We start from the raw sequence: 22,610 nt of genomic DNA on the forward strand, positions 1-22,610 counted from the left end.
CGCCGTTTTTTGAACGCCGCTATTTCAGCGATGCTATTTTGACACACATTGTAGATTAATATCAAACAACTTAACCTAGTAATCGAGTTCGCACTGTATATTATATAAGTAACCCAACAGTCACTGTTATTTAAAGAGTATATATTTTTAATTACAAATATGAAAGTTGCTCAAGTAGTGCTTAGCTGCCTTAGCACTCTCCGCTCTGATGTCAGGCTACCCTCTTTATGTAGATCACATTTTACCTACTATCCCACTTCATTGGGAACTGGAAAAAAAATGAATATGTTCAACGCTATAAACAATGCAATGGATTTGGCGCTAAGTGATGACAAATCGGCATTGTTGTTTGGCGAAGATGTAGGATTTGGTGGAGTTTTTCGGTAAGTAAAACATTATATATAAAAACTAGACTGTTCGGTACCTAATAAATTTGCCCCTCAACAGTTGTTCTGTTAATCTACGAGACAAATACGGAAAAGAACGTGTTTTCAATTCACCTCTATGTGAGCAAGGAATCGCAGGGTTTGTTTTAAATATTTTAATACTATATATAGAAGAAGAGCTGATGTTTGAACAAACAATGTTGTTCCTTAATTTTGTTACTCGTAAAAAAGCGGCTTATTTTCAAAAATGTTATTTTTCATGTAAAAACTGAAAAATTGTATTCCAACATTTTCTTTTTTTTCAAACAAGGAAGCAAACTTCGGCAAGCCGAAGTACATAAACCCTTGCAGTTATTTCAAAAATTAAATATTCTTAAAAATTTTTAAATTATGATTTACTTGCGTTTATGCTTAAATGCATTCGATAGTTCCTATAGCAGCTATGTAATGTCGTTTTCCGATTTTAATACAATTAAAAGCTTCATTCTAAACTGTCAAATTATTATTAAGCCAAAAGCATTAAACAAAAAAAATTAGAAAATATAAAAGTTACATATAAAGAAAAAATTGTTTTTATATTGTTGTTGTTCCCATGAAAGCTTTTTGTTATAGTCGTCCGATTTTGATGAAGTTTAAACCGTAATTGTAAAATATTTAACCAATATTATATGTCAAAAAACTACAAAAAATTAAAAAAATAGCAAACCTATATTTTTTTTCATTTATTTTTCCGATTGTTCCTATGAGAGCTATATGCTATAGTCGTCCGATCCGGCTCGTTACGACTTATGAACTACCTGGAATAGAACGACAAATGTCTTCTTCACTGCGTTGCAAACTTCTGACTGACTCTCTGCAAGGGTATAAAAATGACTCTCAGCGTTGAAAGCAGAACCTGTATTTATATTGTATTGACCGATATTTTTTTTCAAATTTAAAAAAAAATCGTTCGTGCAAACCTTGTAAATTTTATTTCGGAGATCTGTGCAATAATTTATTAAGGTCGTTTGAGTAGTTCGCGAAAAATCCTAACAGAATTTTATAAGAAAATAAAAAAAAAATGGTTTTTTAAAACCGTGAAACCCGTGTAACATATAACATCAAATTTTGTTTGCGTAATGAAAAGTATCGTTCTGCCTAACTACTGCGTTCGCATGATTTGGCTTCGTGTGACTTCTGGCTATTTCAAAACTCAAAAGTCCACTCCGGGGAACGCGTTTTGAGTCGATTAAAATAAAAACCGAATCAAAGAAGGCGCTGATGGCGATACCGGACAGGAGGGACTTTTTAGCATGTTTCGAGGATTGGAAAAATCGTTTTCATATTGTACTTTATCGGGAAGGGAGTACTTTGGGCGTATTCAGCAGATCAACATGATCACTGATCATTGATGGATTTCTTGCGATAGTTCTGAACGCGTTTGATCACTGATCATGATGCAAAAATTTACATCATGATCAGCAAAAAAGTAGCGTAAAAAAAGTAAGCTACCTTTTCTTAATACATGATACATATCTGCTAGCGTATATCGGTCGTATAAATATCGGTTAAGATAAATAACAAAACACAATAAATAAATTTAATTATTTCCTTATAAGTATCGATAAGAATTGCAAGAATTTTTTAAGTGTGATGTGGCTACGAATGTAGTGGGCAGTGATATAGATTTTCCAGATCCAGATTTTGCTTTCAGCTATCCGGTCCAGATTTTGCTTTCAGCTGAAAAAAATAAGTTAGCCACCTTGTCTTTCTTAATACAACAACATATTATAGTTTACACTTGTCTTTTTAAATTTGTTTTTTTTTTTGCTGTTTCTGGCGCGAAACACCGCGATACCAATAAGTTCCAAGCCAATAATTTTTGCGAGGGCGGAATGTATCATAAGCGTTCAGCAGAACAAACTTGGTCACTGATCTCTAAGCATGTTGTTCTGCTAAATACGGCCATTGATTTAAAAGAATATGTAAAGATTTTTCAGTTTACAAGCAAACAAAATAATCCTTCCTATAGCAGCTTTAGAATGTCATTGTCCAATTCGTAAAAATGTAAACTTTGAGTTGTATATCCAAAAAATTATTAAAAGCAGAAAAAAAGTACAGCTTTTTTATTTATTTTTTTCTATAATAAATAAATAAATAAAATAAATAAATAATCTGAAATATTTAACCATATCTATAGTATTTAGTGTATTTAAATAAAATTAAAAACAGCTAAGATATACTTTTTTTCATTTTTTTTTCGATCGAAATATGAAAAAGTTGTTTAATATATGTACTTGCTGCAACAAAAATACAACATTTTGGTAAGTGTGGTGCATATAGCTTTAAAACTTAGAGACTAGTTTGGTAGAAACGAACAAACATGGCTAGATTGACTAGATCGGTTAAAGGATTAGCATCAGCTTTTAGAGTCGATCTAGCCATGTCCGTTTGTTCGACCATTCGTTTCTACCTAGACAAGTCTTTCAGTTTTAAAACTATCTGCATAAAACTACCAAAAATTATAATTTTATTGCAGGTAGAATATAAGTGGGAACAAGCCGGTCTCGTAGGAGCAATTTTTTATTATACCCTTGCATTATAAATATAATTTCAGTCAGAAGTTTGCAACGCAGTGAAGATGTCTCCGACCCTATAAGGAATATAGGAGTGTCGATCTCGGCGTGTCCGCCTGACCCTCCGTCCGTTTCTGCGCAAACTATTCTCGCATTATTAAGGCTATCTGCGTTAAACTTTCCCTAAAGTTGTCTTTCAGTTGTATATAAGTTGGAACGGGACGGAACGGACGACTACATCATATAGAACCCATAGGAACAATCGAAAAAATAAAACGAAAAAGAATTAAAACTTTTGTTTTATACCCTTGCAGAAAGTTACTAGAAAAGTGGAAGTAACGGTTTTTAATTTTATTAAAATCGGACATCGAAATATTAAAGGGTATACAAATTTTTTTTTTGTTTTGTTTTTGTTTAGCTTTAAAGTCTTCCCAAACGTAGTTCGTTAAAATAATATTAGTACTAAAATAAAGCTAAAAGCTTTGTTTTGTCAAAATTTTTGTAATAATATTAATGTACTTTGCAACACAAACTTCAGATATTAAAAAAAAACACCTCTTAACGAAGAAAAAAAGTCCTGTCGATCGAACATTCAACATAAAAATATATGATATTCAATTGACTTTTTAAATGATCACACTCGGCACGCTGCAATAGAAAAAGCCTGTTTAATAGAATAGTAACAGAGAATGGTTACTTCGATAAAAAGTCATAAAGTCATTTAAGACATAAATCATTGAGTTTTCATCAAGTCTGAAAGTGATCAAGATGAAGTTGAAGTCGAGAGTAAGAATCGGGCAATGATATCAGCATTCACAATTGAACATCATCTGCAAACATTAAGGCAAAACATTAGATCATCTATCAACAAACCAAATAATAAAGATCCCAGATGGCTACTTTGTGGAACTCCAAAAATAACTGGTTCTTTGATGCAAAATAAATAAATATATAAAATAAATAACATTGAATTTCACCTTTTGGGATCGGTTTATGAGATAGGAATTTATCCACATTAACAACCCTATTAAAAATTGTTTTTGGATTAGTACTCTGTGGTTAACCGAATCAAAAGCTTTCGAAAAATCCGTAAAGATAACATCAATTTTTTGTTTATTTTGAAAACTACGTTTTTTTTAGGTTAATTCAAGTATATTGGTTGTAGTAGATCGACACCTGGTAAAGCCATGTTGACAAGGTAAAATACGCGACCGACATTGATGCTGCAATCGCAGCAATCCAAAGGTTGACGTGATGTAATTTTTTTGTTGAATGTGCAGGGTACAGCACAACATGAACTCATCACGTATAATTTTAATTGCTTATAACGAAAAACAATAAAATCGGCAAGCCGAAGTTTATATACCCTTGCAGACATTGGCAAAATTAAATATTTCTTAAAACATTCCTTAAAACATCTAAAACTGATGTAAATCAGTATAAAACATTGAAGCTTTGACGAATTTTAAGCCAATACTATGCTCAAAATTTCTTTTAAAACAAAAAAGGAAGCAAACTTCGGCAAGCCGAAGTTTATATACCCTTGCAGCTATTGCAAAAATTAAATATTCTTGAAAACATTAAAATCATGACTGACTTGCGTGTATGTTTACATTGAAGCTATGATGATTTGCAGCTCAATTATTTGACAGCTCCTATGGCAGATATAAGTTAATTTCCAGGATAATTAAAACCCAAAAAATAAGTTTTGAACGTTTTATTTCTTTGAAGTTCAATTTGAGACTGACTTTATTCATTTCAAAATACCCTGATCTAAGCTGTGGGTTGGGGCAGCGACGTCGATGAAGTGGCTGAAACTGCAAGGTTTGCAGAATCAGAATTCTGATATTGCGCTGTGGCTACTAACCGGATGCGTGTGTTTATGTTATTGAACTTGGGGGTTCTTGACCGTTGTATTGAAATGTTGCAATGTTGCCATCGACAATGTTGCAATATTTCTCGGAAAAAATGAAAAAATATTTCTGTGATTAACTCTCCCTCCTTAAAAACCTTCTTGTCCCCAAGAGGTGCTAGAAATAAGGAATATTATTAAATTCTGGAATTATTCTTTTAGGAATTGATATAGTATTAGTTTTGTTGTTTAAAACTTGTGGTGTTGGTTCTTGGACATGTAGGATTACTTTTTCTTTTCTGTGGACTCAGTTTGTTAAAACGATCAATGTAAGAACAATGGCGCAAATTAGTGTAACTGTGGTTATTCGGTTTATTGTAGAATCATTCTGTTAGGTTTGTAAGTGCTTTCTGTTTTTTATATGTAGAGCTTCCAATGCTTCTAATGACAGAATTTGTATGCGTTGTGCTTGCAATGGGGTAATTTGAATTCGTGGGATTTCGGGTTTCATAATTATTTTTTCTTTGTTTGTAAAATTTTTCCCATTTATATTTATAGTTTCGTTTAAAAATGTAATCATAAAAGTTCCTCTGAGTTGATGTGAAATATTGTTTGAATTTAGGCTGCCGTTGAAGTCATTTAAGAGTAGTATGCCATCTTTTATTTCCTCTATTGGTTCAATGTGGTCCGAGTTACTATAATCACACAGCGATTCCTTTCCCTGAGCTAATTTTGAAATACATTTTGAATTACTTAAATTAACAATTTTTCTTTTTTTACAAATTTTGACATAGTTTGAAGTTTTACAATCATGGGGTAGACCTAGCATTACATTGTTGGATACAAAGAGTTCATTAGTTTCTAAATGTATTATTAGTTGGTTTCTGATAACAGGCTTTAAAAGAAGATTTTCATAATTAGTTGGTTCGAGTTCAGGTATTTTTATTAAGTAAATTATAGTTGTTTTATTATGTAAGACAGACACATCAACAAATTCCAGCGTCTCCTCAATGGAAAACGAGGTAATGTTATTTTTCTGAGATATTTTATTTATTTCGTTAAGCTCAGGTTCGTTTAATAAAAGAGTATTAATTACGTTAATTTTGGCCCATTGTATTGCAAATTTAATATTTCCTATTTCTTCTTTTATAAGTCTAACTTGTGTTTGCAAACTTGACGCAATGTCATTATTAAAAAATCTGTCTTTATACCCTTGCAGAGGGTATTATAATTTCAGTCAGAAGTTTGCAACGCAGTGAAGGAGACGTTTCCGACCCTATAAAGTATATATATTCTTGATCAGCATCACTAGTAGAGTCGATCTAGCCATGTTCGTCTGTCCGTCCGTCTGTCCGTCCGTCTGTCCGTCTGTCCGTCCGTTTATATGCAAACTAGTCTCTCAGTTTTAAAGCTATCTGCATGAAACTTTCCCAAAAGTTGTCTTTCTATTGCAGGTAGTATATAAGTCGGAACGAGCCGGATCGGACGACTATAGCATATAGCTCCCATAGGAACAATCGGAAAAATAAATGAAAAAAAATTATAACTTTGCTGTTTTTTAATTTTTTTTTTAGTTCTTCGACATTTAGTAATGGTTTAATATTTCAGAATTATGGTTTAAATTTTATCAAAATCGGACGACTATAGTATATAGCTCCCATAGGAACAATCGGAATAATAAATGAAAAAAATTATAACTTTGCTGTTTTTTAATTTTTTGTTTAGTTCTTCGACATTTAGTAATGGTTTAATATTTCAGAACATCGGTTTAAATTTCATCAAAATCGGACGACTATATCATATAGCTCCCATAGGAACAATCGGAAAAATAAATGAAAAAAATTATAACTTTTCTGTTTTTTTTTTTTGTTTAGTTCTTCGACATTTAGTAATGGTTAAATATTTCCGATTTACGGTTTAAATTTCATCAAAGTCGGACGACTATATCATATAGCTCCCTTAGAAATAATAAAAATATATAAAATAACTATCAAATAATTGAGCTGCAAATCATCATAGCTTCAATGTTTTTAAACATATACGAAAGTAAATCATAATTTTAATGTTTTCAAAAATGTTTAATTCTTGCAATAGCTGCAAGGGTATATGAACTTCGGCTTGCCGAAGTTTGCTTTCTTTCTTGTTTTGAATTGAATTTGCTAGCATATTAGAAGTGGTTGTTAAATTATTTATTCTGTCTTGAAGCTGATTATTGATAATAATTTGGTCGTTGTTATTTTTAATTAAATTATTGAGGTTACTTTCTATCATAACTAAATCTTCATGATCTGGGTTACCTGCGATATATTTCCAAGCTGAGCCAATTATATTTATTGACCTAGCTTGACGGCTTTTTGTTGTTAAGGTAAGTGTGCTTAGAGCAGAAAGTGATTGAAATATTTCGTGGGTCAGAGTATGATAATGTAAACTATTTTTTAATCTGTTCATTGTGTGTTCTCTTATTTGTAGTAGTTCTGTTTCAATCTGTTTTAAATTTATGACGTGAATTAATTTTATTGTTGATATCTGTAATTTTCCTATACCCTTATGTATTGTTATGGTATGTGCATCGGTATAGTTTGTTATTTCGGTGGTCGCGATTGCCATTGGTATCAGCGTTATTTAAAACAACATCCTGTAATTAAAAAAATGTCTCATCAAACAACGGTGTTGTTGGGTTATGGGCCGATCCCTCACGAACGGACTGATAACCTCAAGCGGACAACAACTGTAACTGTTATGGGTAATCTTATTTATTATAATTTTTTATTTTACATTTTTAGTTTCGGACTGACGTGGACATAGATTTCCTAAGGAGTTTCGGACTTAGATACCTTTAATATTACTTTTATGAACTACTCTTCCTGCTTCTGTTAAAATAGTTGTATTTCTATTTTCTTTAACAATTTCCTTTTTAAAACGTGGGGATAATTTAGAGCCTAGTCTGGTATTCTGTTTTACAAATATTTCTTGTCCTGGTAGATATGATCTTATTGGTTTCCTTTCTTTATTGTGGTTTTCTAAATCTATCAATTGTTTTTGTTTAAGTTTTTCTATGTTATCCTGTCTGCTTTTTTCATATTGTTCTGGGTCGGTATTAATATTTCTGCCAAAAAAAATTTCTAATGGTCTTTTCTTTGTTACTGAATGTATTGTGTAATTGTATTCGTAAATGGCTCTGTCTAACAATTCTTCAAAGGTATTGTATATTTGTTTGGTTTTAAGACATCTCATTATTTCCGAAAGGGTCGAATGAAATCGTTCAATCTGTCCGTTAACTGAGCTTTGTAGGGAGGAGCTTTAAAAATGGTTATATTTAACTGATCTCTCATCATAAAAGTAATAGATGCTGAATTGAAAGCCTTTTCATTATCCATTACTACAAATTTGGGTACCTCATAGTAGAATATTATTTCATGTAACTGTTTCTTAATGTCTTCGGTAGATTTCGATTTTATAATTTTTGCCTGAGCTAGTTTGGAAAATTTATCTATTGCGGTCAATACTAATTTTTTTTCGGTTGAGAAGATGTCAATATGGATTATGTGTCCAGGGTATTCAGGAATTGGAGTTTCTTTAATTTCTGGGTTGGGTGGATGCCTATCATATTTTCCTTCTTTACATACCCTACATTGTTTAACTAATGTCGTTATTTTTTGTTTCATTTTGGGGAAATAATATTTTTCTGCAAGTTGGTTTTTGTTTTCTTCTGCATTTCTATGTGCTCTGTTATGTGTTTCTAATATTAGTTCTTCCTGTTTAATTTCTTCTGTCAAATCTTCTACTTTATTTTGTGTGAACCTGATTTTAATGGATCCGAAATGTTCTGGATAAATTCGCTGTATTTCTCCCATTATCTCTTCTGATGTGAAAATTCCATTAAGGATTGACGGATTTAAATGTTTTTTTAATATTTCAATAAGATCAATATTCTGAAAGTTTGGTCGAGTTATAACGTGTCTATGAAAGGTGGGGAACGGAATAGTAAATTTGAAGTCAGGGGGTTTTCTTTATAAATAAATATCTGGTTTTTAAAGGCATTTATTGGTACTTCCACGCTGGGAATGAGGTTATGACCAGAGCTCTGTGCGCTGTGTTGTGTTGCTGTTAATGAGTTAATTTGGTTGCTTTTAGGGATCCTAGACAAAGCATCGGCCACTATGTTTTCCTTTCCGGGTTTATAAAGTAGTTCTTTATTATATTCGTCAAGATATGATTTCCATCTCTTGATCGCTATCCCTCCCTTCCAATTACAATCGTGTGTAAGTGGTTCGTGGTCAGTATAGATTTTAACCTTGGTTCCACCGTAGAGATATCCTCTAAGTGTTTTTACTGCCCATGAAATGGCTAACATTTCTTTCTTTGCCGTTTCGTAGTTTTCTTCGGTTTGAGATAGTGTTCTAGATATGAAGGCTATAGGTCTGTCTTTTTGTGAAAGTACTGCTCCAATTGCGTGATCGGAGGCATCTGTTGTCAACACAAATTCCTCGTTAAAATTTGGATACTGTAATATTACGTCTTCTGAGATTAAGGTGCTTTTTAATTTATTGAAGGCCTGAATGGCTTCACTATTGAAGTGAATAGATTTCTTCGATGAAGCTTTCTTCGAAATTCTCCCATCCTCGCCCCTAAGTAATGTGGTGAGTGGTTTTGCTAGTGCAGCGTAGCCCATAATAAATCGTCTGTAATACCCTGATAGTCCAAGGAAAGATCTTAATTCCTTAACGTTTTTGGGAATGGGGTAGTTAGCGATGGCCTGTACCTTTGTTGGATTGGTTTCTATTCCTTTGTCTGAAATTACAAATCCTAAAAATTCGACTTTACTTTTGAAAAACTCGCATTTGTCCAATTGGCATTTTATGTTAGCATTATTTAGGGTTTCAAATATTGTATCTACATTTTTGGAATGAGATTGTGCGTCTGGACTGAAGACAATTATATCATCGATATAGATATAACAGATTTTCCCTATGTGTTCCCTAAGAATGTCGTCTAGGGCACGCTGAAAAATAGATGGTGCGTTTTTCAACCCAAATGGAAGTCTTGTGAACTCAAATTTTCCGTTATTCACGGAGAAGGCTGTTTTTTCTATATCGCTTTCTTTTAAAAGAATTTGATGGAACCCACTTTTGAGATCTAACACAGAAAACATTTTATTATTTCCCAATTGTGCAAGAACTGAATTTATGTCTGGTATTGGATATCTGTCTGCTATTGTCACACTGTTTAATTTTCTGTAATCTATTACCATTCTATATTTCTTCACATTGGAGGCATCTAATTTTTTTGGTACAATCCACACTGGTGAATTGTAAGGCGATCTAGAGGGTCGTATTATGTTGGCTTCTAATAGTTCTTTTATTTGTCGGTCAATTTCATCTTTGAGTGCCATTGGATATTGATAAAATTTCGAGTAGACTGGTGTGTCGGTATTTGTGCGTATCTCAGCTTTCACGTTTATTGTGTAAGTCAGTTTTTCATTTGGTTCGGCAAATAGATTTGGATATTTCTGAATAAGTTGTTTAAGATCTGATTTTTGTGTCCCAGTAAGATGATCTGTCCGAGGAATAATTAAATTTACTGCTTTGAATAATTTTTCTTTAATATTGATTATTTTCCCATTTTTTAAGTGCATAGTTTTAGTATTTGTGTTAATTATTGCTCCTAAATTTTTTAAGCTATCGTTTCCCAAAATGGCATCAAATGTTTTCAAGGTTGGTAATAAAAAAAATTTAATTATTGTGTTAGGGTCGTTAAATAAATTGGCTGTTTTGTGATGTGTAATTTTAATATTTCCGCCAACCGACATGGCGTCAAACGGAAATTTATTTTCTATAGGATTTTTTACAAATTTTGGCAAGATGTAATTATTGTTTGAACCGGTTTGCATTCAAAATATGGCAATGAGGAGTTTGTTATTCTAAAAAATGAAGGTAGGTATAATCGTATGGGTATTCCTGATCGGCTTGGTCTATGGATTCAGAATATTCTGTTAGAGATTCAGGATATTCAGATTGTGATTCGTCCTGTGATTTTACGGTTTCGTTATATTCGTCAAGGGATTGCTTTTCATCTTCCACTTTTGAAGAAGTGTCAGGGGCTGCTTGAATATTAAAATTTCTAGTTTTTTTTGCTGCTTCGTTTAGAGGCATTGGTGGTCTTTTACCAGTTTCAAAACGTATGGGTTTGTTCATGTAATTAATATTTTTCGATTGCATGGTCCTGTCAATGTCCATGGGTTCTGGTCGTGGTTGTGGCTTTGCAGCTAAAGGTCGAGCTGGAGGAAAATTTCCTGAAGGTCGTGCTGCAGTATATTGTGGGATTTGTGGAGTTTGATTGTTATTGTAGAACTGGGGTCGTGGTTGATTAAACATATTATTTTGTCTGGGTGGAACTAAAGGATCTTGATACTGGGTATTAATGGGGAATGACCACTGTGGCCTGTTTGGCTGTGATCTGGTTGGTTGTAAATGTGGTATGTTTTGGGAAGGCACGTTTCTAAATCCGGATTGTTGCCCTCTATTAACTGCATGGTTTGCACGGATCGCTTGATTCTCTAACTTTAGACAAAGATGTAAAGCTGAAGGAAGATCGGTTGGTTCCTTCATACCGAGAAGACGAGATAAATCTCCGCGAAGTCCGCGCACAAAAGTGTCTAAGGCCTTGTCCCTATACATTTTCGTCATGAGTTGTTCTGCTTCCATTCCTAATTCCATACATCCAACCTTATTAAGGATAAGCGAAAGGTGTTTGTAGACTGACTGATGAAATTCCTCTACCGACTGGTGAACACCCTGGCATAGAGTTGTCATTTGGTATTCAAGAGTGCCCAAATCCCGCTTATCGGCGTAATGCAAAGTTAAACATTTAGAAATGGCATTCCAGTTAAGTGGAGTATTATAAGATTCTAACGCAGTGTCTGCGTTTCCCGTGATTTTATTTCGTATGGTATGTAGAATACCAAAATACTTAGCTGTGCCTACAGTGTGTTCATATGTTTTAAGAACTCTGTCTACACCTTTTTTCCAAGAGCTGAATTCAGTTGGGTTGCCAGAAAATTCCCTTAAGCTTTTTACGACGTCTGGTACCCTATCCAAACCTTCGAGGTTAGCTCGATTTTCATATGAAATTTCCTGGTTTTGAACCTGTGCAAAATCGAATCCTGTGTTTTGAGTTTGTTGTAAAAGGATCGGTAATTGCTGAGCAATTATGTTTCTGACTGCTTCTTGTAACTCTTGCGCTGCCATATTTTCTCTGTGTTCTTGATAATACCTGTCTATGAATTTGCCTTTGTTGTTGAACTAAGTTAGCTTGGTGTTGTTCTACTTGATTTAATTGATTATTTTGAATCTGTTCTGGCTGTAATTCTTGAGGTTGTATGTCAATGACGGGTGGTCGTATAAGGTTATGCCGATTGGCCATAGGAAATTTTTTTCATGGGTCTGTCTTACAATAAAATGATTGTTAAGAGTAATTCTTATGAATATTAAGTTTAAAATAATTATTATTATAAGAAATGAATGTTTCATTCACCTAATTTAATTCAAATTTTAATTATAATATAGTAAAGATGTTTAATAAAATTTAAATCACTTAAATACTTTTATAACTTTTAATTGAAAATTTTTTTTTTTAAATGAATATAAATTTTTTTAAAAATTCATATGAATAGTATTTTAACAACTCAAAACAATTAAATTTAATTTTTAATTTTAGATTCAATTTAAATTTAATGGAATTTTAGAATTTTAACGTAAAAATTTTATTTTAAATTTCAAATTTTATATTACTTTTGATTATGTTAAAATGTTCTTTTTAGTGTAGAAATTTTATGCTTTTGTTTTGGTTTCACTTCTGGATTTGTTGCCTTTACTTATTCACTATTTCACTTAACTTAACATGATGTGGCTACACCTCCTGGTGATCCGGATGTCTTCCTTTTGTTTCCTACTTAGGATCCTGCGATTCACACTCAAGTAGAGGTTGTCCTGCGGGCGTACCTGACAGTACTTGTAGTCCACCGATGGATCAGTAAACTTGTTTTTCACCGACCGATTACCGTCTTCAGCTTGCAAAATTAATTGCCAAGGAGTCTCTCTGATTTCAGGTTTTATGTTTGGGCCAACGGAGTCGCACAAAAATATTTTAATTATTTGCACTAAAGGAACTTAATCGATTTTACTCGCGTTGGTCCCTGTTCGGGCGCCAGTTAATTTCCAGGATAATTAAAACCCAAAAAATAAGTTTTGAACGTTTTATTTCTTTGAAGTTCAATTTGAGACTGACTTTATTCATTTCAAAATACCCTGATCTAAGCTGTGGGTTGGGCAGCGACGTCGACGTCGCGGAAGAGACCGCGGCGGTGGCCTAGCTCTGATGAAGTGGCTGAAACTGCAAGGTTTGCAGAATCAGAATTCTGATATTGCGCTGTGGCTACTAACCGGATGCGTGTGTTTATGTTATTGAACTTGGGGGTTCTTGACCGTTGTATTGAAATGTTGCAATGTTGCCATCGACAATGTTGCAATATTTCTCGGAAAAAATGAAGAAATATTTCTGTGATTAACTTACATGATATCGTTTTCTAATTTTAATACAATTAAAAGCGTAATTCTGAACTGTCAAATTATTAATTAATCAAAAACTGTTTAAAAATTTTTTTAAAAACTATTTTTTAATTTTTCTTTTTATTATTTTTATTGTTTCCATGGGAGCTTTAAGTTTTAGTCGTCCGAGTTTAATGAAATTTAAACCGTAATTCTGAAATATTTAACCATTACTATATCTCGAAGACCTAAAAAAAATTAAAAAACACAGAAGTTATAATTGTTATACCCTTGCAGAAGGTATTATAATTTCAGTCAGAAGTTTGCAACGCAGTAAAGGAGACATTTCCGACCCTATAAAGTATATATATTCTTGATCAGGATCAATAGGGAAGTCGATAAAGCCCTGTCCGTCTGTCCGTCTGTCCGTCCGTCTGTCCGTCCGTTTCTACGCAAACTAGTCTCTCAATTTTAAAGCTATCTGCATGAAACTTTCCCAAAAGTTGTCTTTCTATTGCAGGTAGTATATAAGTCGGAACGAGCCGGATCGGACGACTATAGCATATAGCTCCCATAGGAACAATCGAAAAAATAAATTAAAAAAATTATAACTTTGCTGTTTTTTAATTTTTTGTTTAGCTCTACGACATATAGTATTGGTTAAATATTTTAGAATTACGTTTTATATTTCATCAAAATCGGACGACTATATCATATAGCTCCCATAGGAACAATCGAAAAAATCAATAAAAAAAATTATAACATTGCTGTTTTTTAATTTTTTTTTAGTTCTTCGACATATAGTATTGGTTAAATATTATAGAATTACGTTTTTAATTTCATCAAAATCGGACGACTATATCATATAGCTCCCATAGAAATAATAGAAATATATAAAATAACTATCATAGCTTAATTTTTTTTCAACATATACGCAAGTAAATCATAGTTTTAATGTTTGCAAGAGTATTTAGTTCTTGCAATAGCTGCGAGGGTAAATGAACTTCGGTTTGCCGAAGTTTGCTTTCTTTCATGTTTTTATTTATTTTTCCGACTGTTCCTATGGGAACTATATTGATTTTAATGAAATTTAAACCGTAATTCTGAAATATTTAACCATTACTATATCTTGAAGAACTAAAAAAATATTTTAAAAACACCAAAATTATGATGTTTTTTCATTTAGTTTTCCGATTGTTCCATGGGAGCTATATGCTATAGTCCTCCGTTCCGGCTCGTTCCGACTAAAATAATAGCTCGATTTTGAATTTTGGTGTTTATAGATAAATTTGACCAAAACACACAAAGAGAGTATAACAGCTAAGCTCTAATATATTTTAGAGCGACCTTACAAACGTGTTAAATGTTTTGCGATTTGTGGGCGTTAGAGTGGGCGTGGCTCCGTTTTGAAACAAGCTTGCACTGCCGAAGAAAAATCTAGAGTCTGCATGCCAAATCCCCCATCTCTAGGTTTTGTAGTTTCCGAGATCTCGACGTTCATACAGACGGACATGGCTAAATCGACTCGGCTATTAATCGTGATCAAGAATATATATTCCTTATAGGGTCGGAAACGCTTCCTTCTACCTGGTACATACTTTTCAACGATCACAAAACCTTTTCACTCTACGAGTAACGGGTATAAAAATAAAAAACAGCGAAGTTATAATTTTTTTATACCCTTGCAGAGGATATTATAATTTCAGTCAAAAGTTCGCAACGCAGTGAATGAGACATCTCTAATCCTATAAAGTATATATATTCTTCATCAGCATCACTAGGGGAGTCAATCTAACCATGTCCGTCTATCCGTTCGTTTTAAAGCTATATGAATGAAACTTTCCCAACGAGCCGGATCGAACGACTAAGTCAAGCTCCCATAGAAACAATCGAAAGAAAAACAACAATACTATAGATATACAAATTTCGGGAAAGCTTCATGCAGCTTTAAATCTGAGAGACTTGTTTGGGTCTCTTTCACTGTGTTCCAAACTTCTAAGGGTATAATAAAAAGAAAAAATCTGTGTAGAACATATTTAATTAACGTCTTTTGTATTAAGGCGATAAAACCGCTAGTATAGACGGTTCAAAATATGAGGAGACCGTGAACAAGATCAATAAAGAAGAACGCTCTATTCTGCACTAGTTCCTCCACGTCATTGACGTGTTGATCATCTGTTGACAACGATGGTCTTATGGAGCGCTTTATGTCATCAACACTTTCTCGATCCTCTTAAAAATTTCGTTCCGCCAAAATAATTAAATTAGACATTAAAAATAAAAAAAAAAGTTATTAGGCAACTGTTTTGTCCGCTGGGAGGCAGGCAAGTGTGGTTTTTGCCCTTGTGCAATTTCCAGTGATTTTTGTTGTTGTGTTGCCGCCTCTGACCCTTTGCAGATGGTGAAGCTCGATACAGCGAATAAGAAAAATACGTAGAAAAAATGTTCTGCACTTCACGAAATTCTATATTATACTGCTCGTTTTATTCGGTTTTGCATGATTTAAGAGAAAGCTCATTAAATTACAGTAGTAATTGTGATATCATTTGATTCCAAATAGGATTCCAAATAGGTAAAGGCACAGAAGCGACCTTGCGAATTGGTCGACGAACGACTCCTTAGCTGAATAAGTGCTTCTCCATCGTTGGTCGTGAATTAACAACAGCTTCGGCATCAATTTCGACAGTTTGGAGTGCCTCGTGCGTTAGGTGCGACTGTCTAGATTTTTGACTAAAGTCAGAGATTTCACGGACGTTATTTGAGCATTTCCTAGTCGTCCTCCCACACGAATGAGGGTGCGGCTACCGATAGTTGTTTCCGAATGAAATGGCGTAAGCTTCTGTATATCCGGGCTGAGGATCTTTACCATTCCCTTGCGTAAATTTTCTGTTGAATCAGTCCTACGATAAAAAGGATCCCGTTTGCTGGCATTTGAACTGCTTGCGGGACGCTGAGATTTTTGCTTGCAGAAACTTAGCTGAACAGACGGAAAACGTAAGCTGTGATTCTCAAAACACGATGATAAGAAGAGATCCTACTTAGAATTTGATCGATGATGGTTTCTTCTGATCCAGTACATTTAAATGATGTAGCTTTTTGTTTCTCAAGATCAGCTTCATTGATTCCCATGTTGGCGAACGACTATGGCCAAAGATGTTCCTCCAAATAAAGAAAGGCAGTGCCCGTGAACCAAATTCTATGAGGAGCTCGTTGGCTTTGCATCCACGGGAGCTCATGTCAGCAGGGTTTTCCGTTCCTGACACTTAACGTCAAGATACGATCTATAATTTGGTTTGAATTGCTGAAATCCGATTAGCCACAAAGCAATTAAATTGCTTTGCATAGTGATTCAATGTAATACAATTCTGGAGTCTGTCCAGAAAACAATTTTTGTATGTTGTTAAACATATGGCTTATTTTGGCGCACGTATCGCAGAGAAATGATGCTGCAAACAGTTCTAATCTTAGACAGCAACAACAGGAATTTGGTTTCGTACGGGATAGGAGCATTCAATAACCGACCCCCAACTCATAGCAATGTCGAGAAACACCAATCTAAATTTTTGTCCTGAATAAAGGGGTTTAGCTTTTAAATATTCGTTGCTACCGGTTTATTTTTCCGAATTATACTTATGTCGTCTCTGAATTCGCCAGATTGGATCACTTCAAAAGCAAAATCCTGTTCTCTTGGCGAAATAATTTTTTCAAAGGGCCTCGACACCTTTCTGCACCATTGAGTAAAGGGAAAACCCACACGAACACTCTCAGAAGCTTCAGGTGCGACGAAAAGAACTCTGTTTTCTGAAGCATATAATTTTGTTCTGGGCTGACTACGAGAGCTTGTGCCGATTTGCCTTTTTCCATCGACACTACATCAGCCGGCAGTTCGAAATGTCTATTTACAGGCCAATTATTTTCTAAGTCGAGCAAGAACGAATTCCCACCGAACCTTCAGCAGTTTGCGTACGAACCTAGATGCACGCTCCATACGCTCGCATGGAAGCGTCAGCGAAACCATGTATTTGAGTCGGGACTTGTGGATCTGTGTGGACGAGTCGCGATACCTTAATTTCGGCAGCTGCAGAAGCGTCGCTTTAAACGTCTCTCACAATGTAAGCAACTGCATCGGTAGCGACTCGTCCCAATCTAATTTTCGAAGTCAAAGTTCCTGCAACAACATCTTTGCCTTTGTGACCAAAGGACACAAGAGGCCAAGTGGGTCGAAAAGTCGAGCAGTCACTGACAAAATATTTCGCTTTGTCGCGCGAAGATCCAGGAAAGAGTCATCTAACCGAAATTTAAAGCAATCTTTGACCGGTAACCAAACCACGCAAAGGGTTTTAGTTACGTCTGAGTATGTCATAAGTGTCATTACAGCGCTATCAGATGCGGATAACTTTTGGCAGTTTGCCAATTCAAAACCTGCCTCTTGCAAGACCTGAGAAACTTCGTCCCGAAGACTTGGCAGAGCCGCAACGCATCCGGCGCTAACAAATCGTCAACATAAAAACATTCTGAATAACCTGGCAAAGTTCCATATGTAACTGTGTTAAACTTAAAGATTTTCAGGAATTCGTAAGGATCTCGTCTCCATACTATGAGCTGCAAATTTCGTGCAGCTTCGTCCACCATCACTTGGCGATACATATTTTTGACGTCAGCCGCAATGGCAAACTTATGAATTCTAAACCAAAGCAGAGTCGATTACAGCTCCTCTTGGATAGTTGGTCCTACCATCAAGATGTCATTCAACGCTACCTGCGTTGAAGTACGGCACGATGCATCGAAAACTACTTTCAACTTAGTTCAACTACTTTGTGTCCTTCGAAATAGTGCGAAGTAATCGGAATTTTGTCATTGGTGGAAGACGTGTTGCCCATTGAAACATATTCCTTCATGAATTCAAGATACATCTTTTCAGCGAAGGGTCCTTTGACAATTGCCTTTCTAGCGACTTAACAACCGTGTGTATTTTTTTTGTAGCTTGGGCATTAGCTTCACCGTTGCCTCGCAAGCTCGTGCACACGCCCTCCTTTGTAATTTTGAGCATCGCCACTTTTGGTTTGAGCGCTCACAACAGCAGTTGCAAGAATGACTCGATCCGATGCAGACGCATGCAAAACATGCGACGTGGATGGGTGGCAACGCGAGATTTGTGTTTGGGGAATATATGTGTAGCAACGTGTGATGTGAGCAATTGCACACTCTACATATGTTCGATTTGCATTTTTTGACCGTGTGACCCTTTCTTAAACAGTTAATGCATAAGGGTGCTCTTTTAGCGAAATCGAACTGCTGAACTGTTAGGGCTGCGAAGGAAGCGCAGTTTCCAATCTGATGTTCAGCTGAGTGGCAATGCACGCATTGAACAGGATCGTTCCTGGCAGCGATAAACGAAAAAGTCCTATTTCATTCTTCTTAGGGTTAGATTGGGTCTGATGAACAGTTTTGTATAATCTAACTATTCTTCCCATTTTTTTTTTCTTTTAGTTCCTGCATCGACCTTGCTCATTACCAGATGTATTAATATAGCATTAGTAATGCGTCTATCATCCCCAATAGACAGCAAGGTGTCGTACAAGGCTGCGATGAGGGTTCTCAAGGCTATAGCCGAAAGCTGGGAAATTTTATGCAAATTAAAAAGTGTCGGTATGTTGTCAAAAAAAAAATAGACATTCATTATCGTACACCGGCTTCAGAATAGCAATGGCTTTGGGATAATTTTCTGCAGTGACTTGAAACACCCCAACTGTTCCTAAAGCGTCTCCAGCTAAACACGAAATTCAATGATTGAATTTTTCAATTTCGTGTAAAATATATTGTGTTTATTTGTATTTCTTTTTGTTGGTATCGAAAAGGTTTTAAATATTTTTTTTAATTAATATTATTTATTAATAATCTACAAAAAAAAACGAGTACGTTACCAAACGCATGCAGTGAAGGAAGCTAGGAGAGCTAAGTGCCGAGAGAAGTACAGCGAAAAATATCTAAATAGGGTTTTTATATTTTTTATATAAACCCTGCGACAGAAATATGCCGCACGCTCGTACTGTAGGGGACCTAACGCTCAAGCGTACCGAAAAAACGAACAAACGTTAAAGGAGACCGAAAATTGCACTTCTGCAGAACGAACGATCGAGAACGAAAAGGACCAGAAATAACTTGAAATAGCGGTAGCGGTGTCGGTGTGCGTGTGTATGTGTACGCGGCTAGCGGCTCTTCCTAGGCAAATGCTAACGGAGAATGGTACACTGACCGATAACTAAGTGCAACGAATATATAATCCAGATGCCAAAATGCGCGGGAAAACTATGAAAAGCGCGGGAATATTGTGAAAAGCTGGGAATAATGTTCAGACAAACTGCGGCGGAGGTTTTTTATACTTTTCACAATTTGCAATTTTTTCCAGTTATTTATTTATTTATTTAGGATGGGCCAAAACACAATTAACAAAACGCCACAGATTAACTTTTAACTATTAGCACTCTATACATGGTTGGCCGATTCGGCAATTGCAACATCCTTTTTTAAATCTATATTCCAGCGGCAGCAGGCATATTAAAAAGTTATAGTTGCAGTGGCGACAAAGAAATGGCTTAGGCAACAAAAGAGGAACGGCAGAAAAGTTCCAAAGACGATATTTATTTCGGTAGTTTAACTTGGGAACACAACTGCGATCACGTCGTGGTTACAATAAAAACTTAATACTGTTTTGTATTAAAACGAAACGCGAAACTTCTGTGACTGCAGTAGGATTCGGCGGATTTAATTGCGAAAATAACATTTATAAAATTTAGCGAAAATTGGGAAGACGGTGGAGTTCAAATGATCTGTAAATTTAATATTCCAACAATTTCTCTTAGAACTTATATTATGCTAAGGCGAATTCGCAAGAGCGAACGAACGAAAGCTATATTGGCTCAACTTCAATTTAATTCGAATAATAGCGCCAAGTGCGCAAACAGCTTGGAAAGAATTATTTTTTTTGTAAAGGATCAAAATCGAGAACAAATAATACTTTAAAATTTATATTCCTCGAATTTGGCATTGTAATCGTAATGTATTAGCTGTTTTGAAATGAAAGTCAATTAATTTATACAAATTAGAACATACATTTTTCAAGACATGTTTAAGGGTGTCTTGACTTTATTAAAATTTTAGAAAAAATATTAGTTGATTCTTAACAATTTTGTTTTTAACGCTATAAAATACACAACTAAATATACCTTTAAGTACTATTTTAACGGAAATTATGACACACAGAAACTGAAGGTTCCTAGAGAACTTAAAAGTCATTCCATTGAATTTATATATTTTTTTGAGACATTTTAAGATTGGAGAAACTGTGTAAAATCAGATTTTACAATTTTGACGTCATATTTCAAAGAGATTGATAATAGTTCCAGCCAAAAGCGGTGGTGTACTAAGAGTGTTTGTCAGCAAAAAAAAAATTATGAAACTTAATTATATGGGTTGCAAAGTCAAAAATGTCGTCAAACATAGGATATTTGCATTCTTAGCTGTACCGCGGAACCCTTAGCTGATGTTTGTGTGATACCTGTATTCAGGAGCACTCAATCGTAATTGAAAAGTTTTAATAGTTTGTAGAATCTTTTGGCTGTGTACCTGTGTTATTTAATAAATGACCTCAAACAGTTTTATAGCTATTACTTATATTACTTTAAAAAATATCGTTTGCGTAAATTTATTTTATAGTTTTGCGATTGGTGTGGCTAATACAGGAACTACCGCAATAGCTGAAATTCAATTTGCGGACTACATATTTCCGAGTTTTGATCAGATAATTAATGAAGCTGCCAAGTACCGGTATCGAAGCGGTGGCCTCTTTGACTGTGGATCCTTAACTTTTAGAGTTCCTTGTGGTGCTGTAGGACACGGAGCATTATATCATTCTCAAAGTCCTGAAGCCTATTTTGCTCACACTCCGGGCCTTCGTATTGTGGTAATTTTCAAGTTTATATACAAACTGTCAATTTCCAACTTTGTTTGTATTATTATTTTCTTTTAACAGGTTCCTCGTGGACCGATAAAGGCGAAAGGTCTTCTCCTTGCATGTATTCGTGATCCAAACCCTTGCATCGTTTTCGAACCTAAAACTTTGTACCGAGCAGCTATTGAGGAAGTGCCAACAGAATACTATACCTCGGAACTCGGAAAAGCTGACATACTGAGGCATGGAAAAGATGTCACACTTGTTGGCTGGGGTACACAAGTCCATGTGCTATTAGAGGTACTTAAAAAAATGTCAATTTTTTTTTTCTTTTCTAAAACAATATTTGTGTTTAAAGGTTGCTGAACAGGCGAAATTGGATTTTAATGTCGATTGTGAAGTTATTGATTTAGTCTCTATTTTGCCGTGGGATACTAATGCAATATGTACCGTAAGTATTTAAAATTTACATTTATTTAAACAAGTTTAAATATTAATCATGAAAAAATACTTCAGTCTGCAAAAAAAACCGGGCGAGTTATAATTGCGCACGAGGCTCCGTTAACACAGGGATTTGGCTCAGAACTAGCATCTTACATTCAAGAAAAGTGTTTTTTGTACCTAGAAGCACCCGTTAAACGAGTGACTGGATGGGACACACCGTTTCCTCATGTCTTTGAGCCTTTTTATTTGCCTGATAAGCACCGATGCTTGTCAGCTATAAAAGAAATTGTTAACTATTAAAACAAAGGTTTACACATCTAATGGCGGTTTTATGTCTTCATGATTTAGCTTACCAAAAAAAAATCGAAAAAGCAATCCGTATGATAGTTGATGTTTAACCATATAACACTATTAAAGATTGAACCGAAAGCATTTATATTTGAAAAAATTCATGTTACTCGTTAAAAACTCAAATAAAACAAATGTTCTATTTAATATAAGTATTTGAATTTGATATAACTATTTTTAAATATATATATTAAACAAGAAAGAACGCCATAGTCGAGTTTCATGACTATTAGATACCCGTTACTCAGCTAACAATTTTAAACTAAATTAATCCCCACAAAACAATCGGGGTCTAGGTGGCGGCATCTGTCCAACTGCATTGCCAGAGCAGAGCTGCGGCCGTTCTATCCCGGTCAATGAAGCGCAGGAAACCGAGTAACGCGCCAGCAATCCAGTGAAAAATACTCAAGCCACAGTGATTTCAACCAGCATCCTTGGGACTACTGATGCAACCGCTTTACGAAATAACCCTTTTCGCCGGAGCTTGGGAAAAGAGAACCCAGAGAGAAACAGGGCAACAGAGAACTC

General features: G+C 34.8%; 1 protein-coding gene across 1 annotated transcript; it reads left to right on the forward strand.

Moving 5' to 3' along the window:
* The first annotated feature begins 91 nt into the window (after positions 1–91).
* Positions 92–22,234, forward strand: LOC128264045 (2-oxoisovalerate dehydrogenase subunit beta, mitochondrial). The gene is made up of 6 exons (XM_052999343.1): positions 92–383; positions 448–525; positions 21,056–21,302; positions 21,372–21,590; positions 21,649–21,741; positions 21,807–22,234. Exons 1-6 carry the CDS (start codon positions 160–162, stop codon positions 22,032–22,034), a joined length of 1,089 nt encoding a protein of 362 aa, XP_052855303.1. The 5' UTR covers positions 92–159; the 3' UTR covers positions 22,035–22,234.
* The last annotated feature ends 376 nt before the right edge of the window (positions 22,235–22,610 follow it).

This window comes from Drosophila gunungcola, unplaced genomic scaffold, assembly GCF_025200985.1.
Source record: "Drosophila gunungcola strain Sukarami unplaced genomic scaffold, Dgunungcola_SK_2 000054F, whole genome shotgun sequence".
Lineage (NCBI taxonomy): Eukaryota > Metazoa > Arthropoda > Insecta > Diptera > Drosophilidae > Drosophila > Drosophila gunungcola.

Coding starts and splice junctions, on each gene's coding strand:
- LOC128264045 (XM_052999343.1), top strand. CDS start 160: ATGAAAGTTGCTCAAGTAGTGCTTAGCTGCCTTAGCACTCTCCGCTCT. Junction 526..21,055: donor TGTGAGCAAGGAATCGCAGG/GTTTGTTTTAAA, acceptor TTTATTTTATAG/TTTTGCGATTGGTGTGGCTA. Junction 21,303..21,371: donor CTCCGGGCCTTCGTATTGTG/GTAATTTTCAAG, acceptor TTCTTTTAACAG/GTTCCTCGTGGACCGATAAA.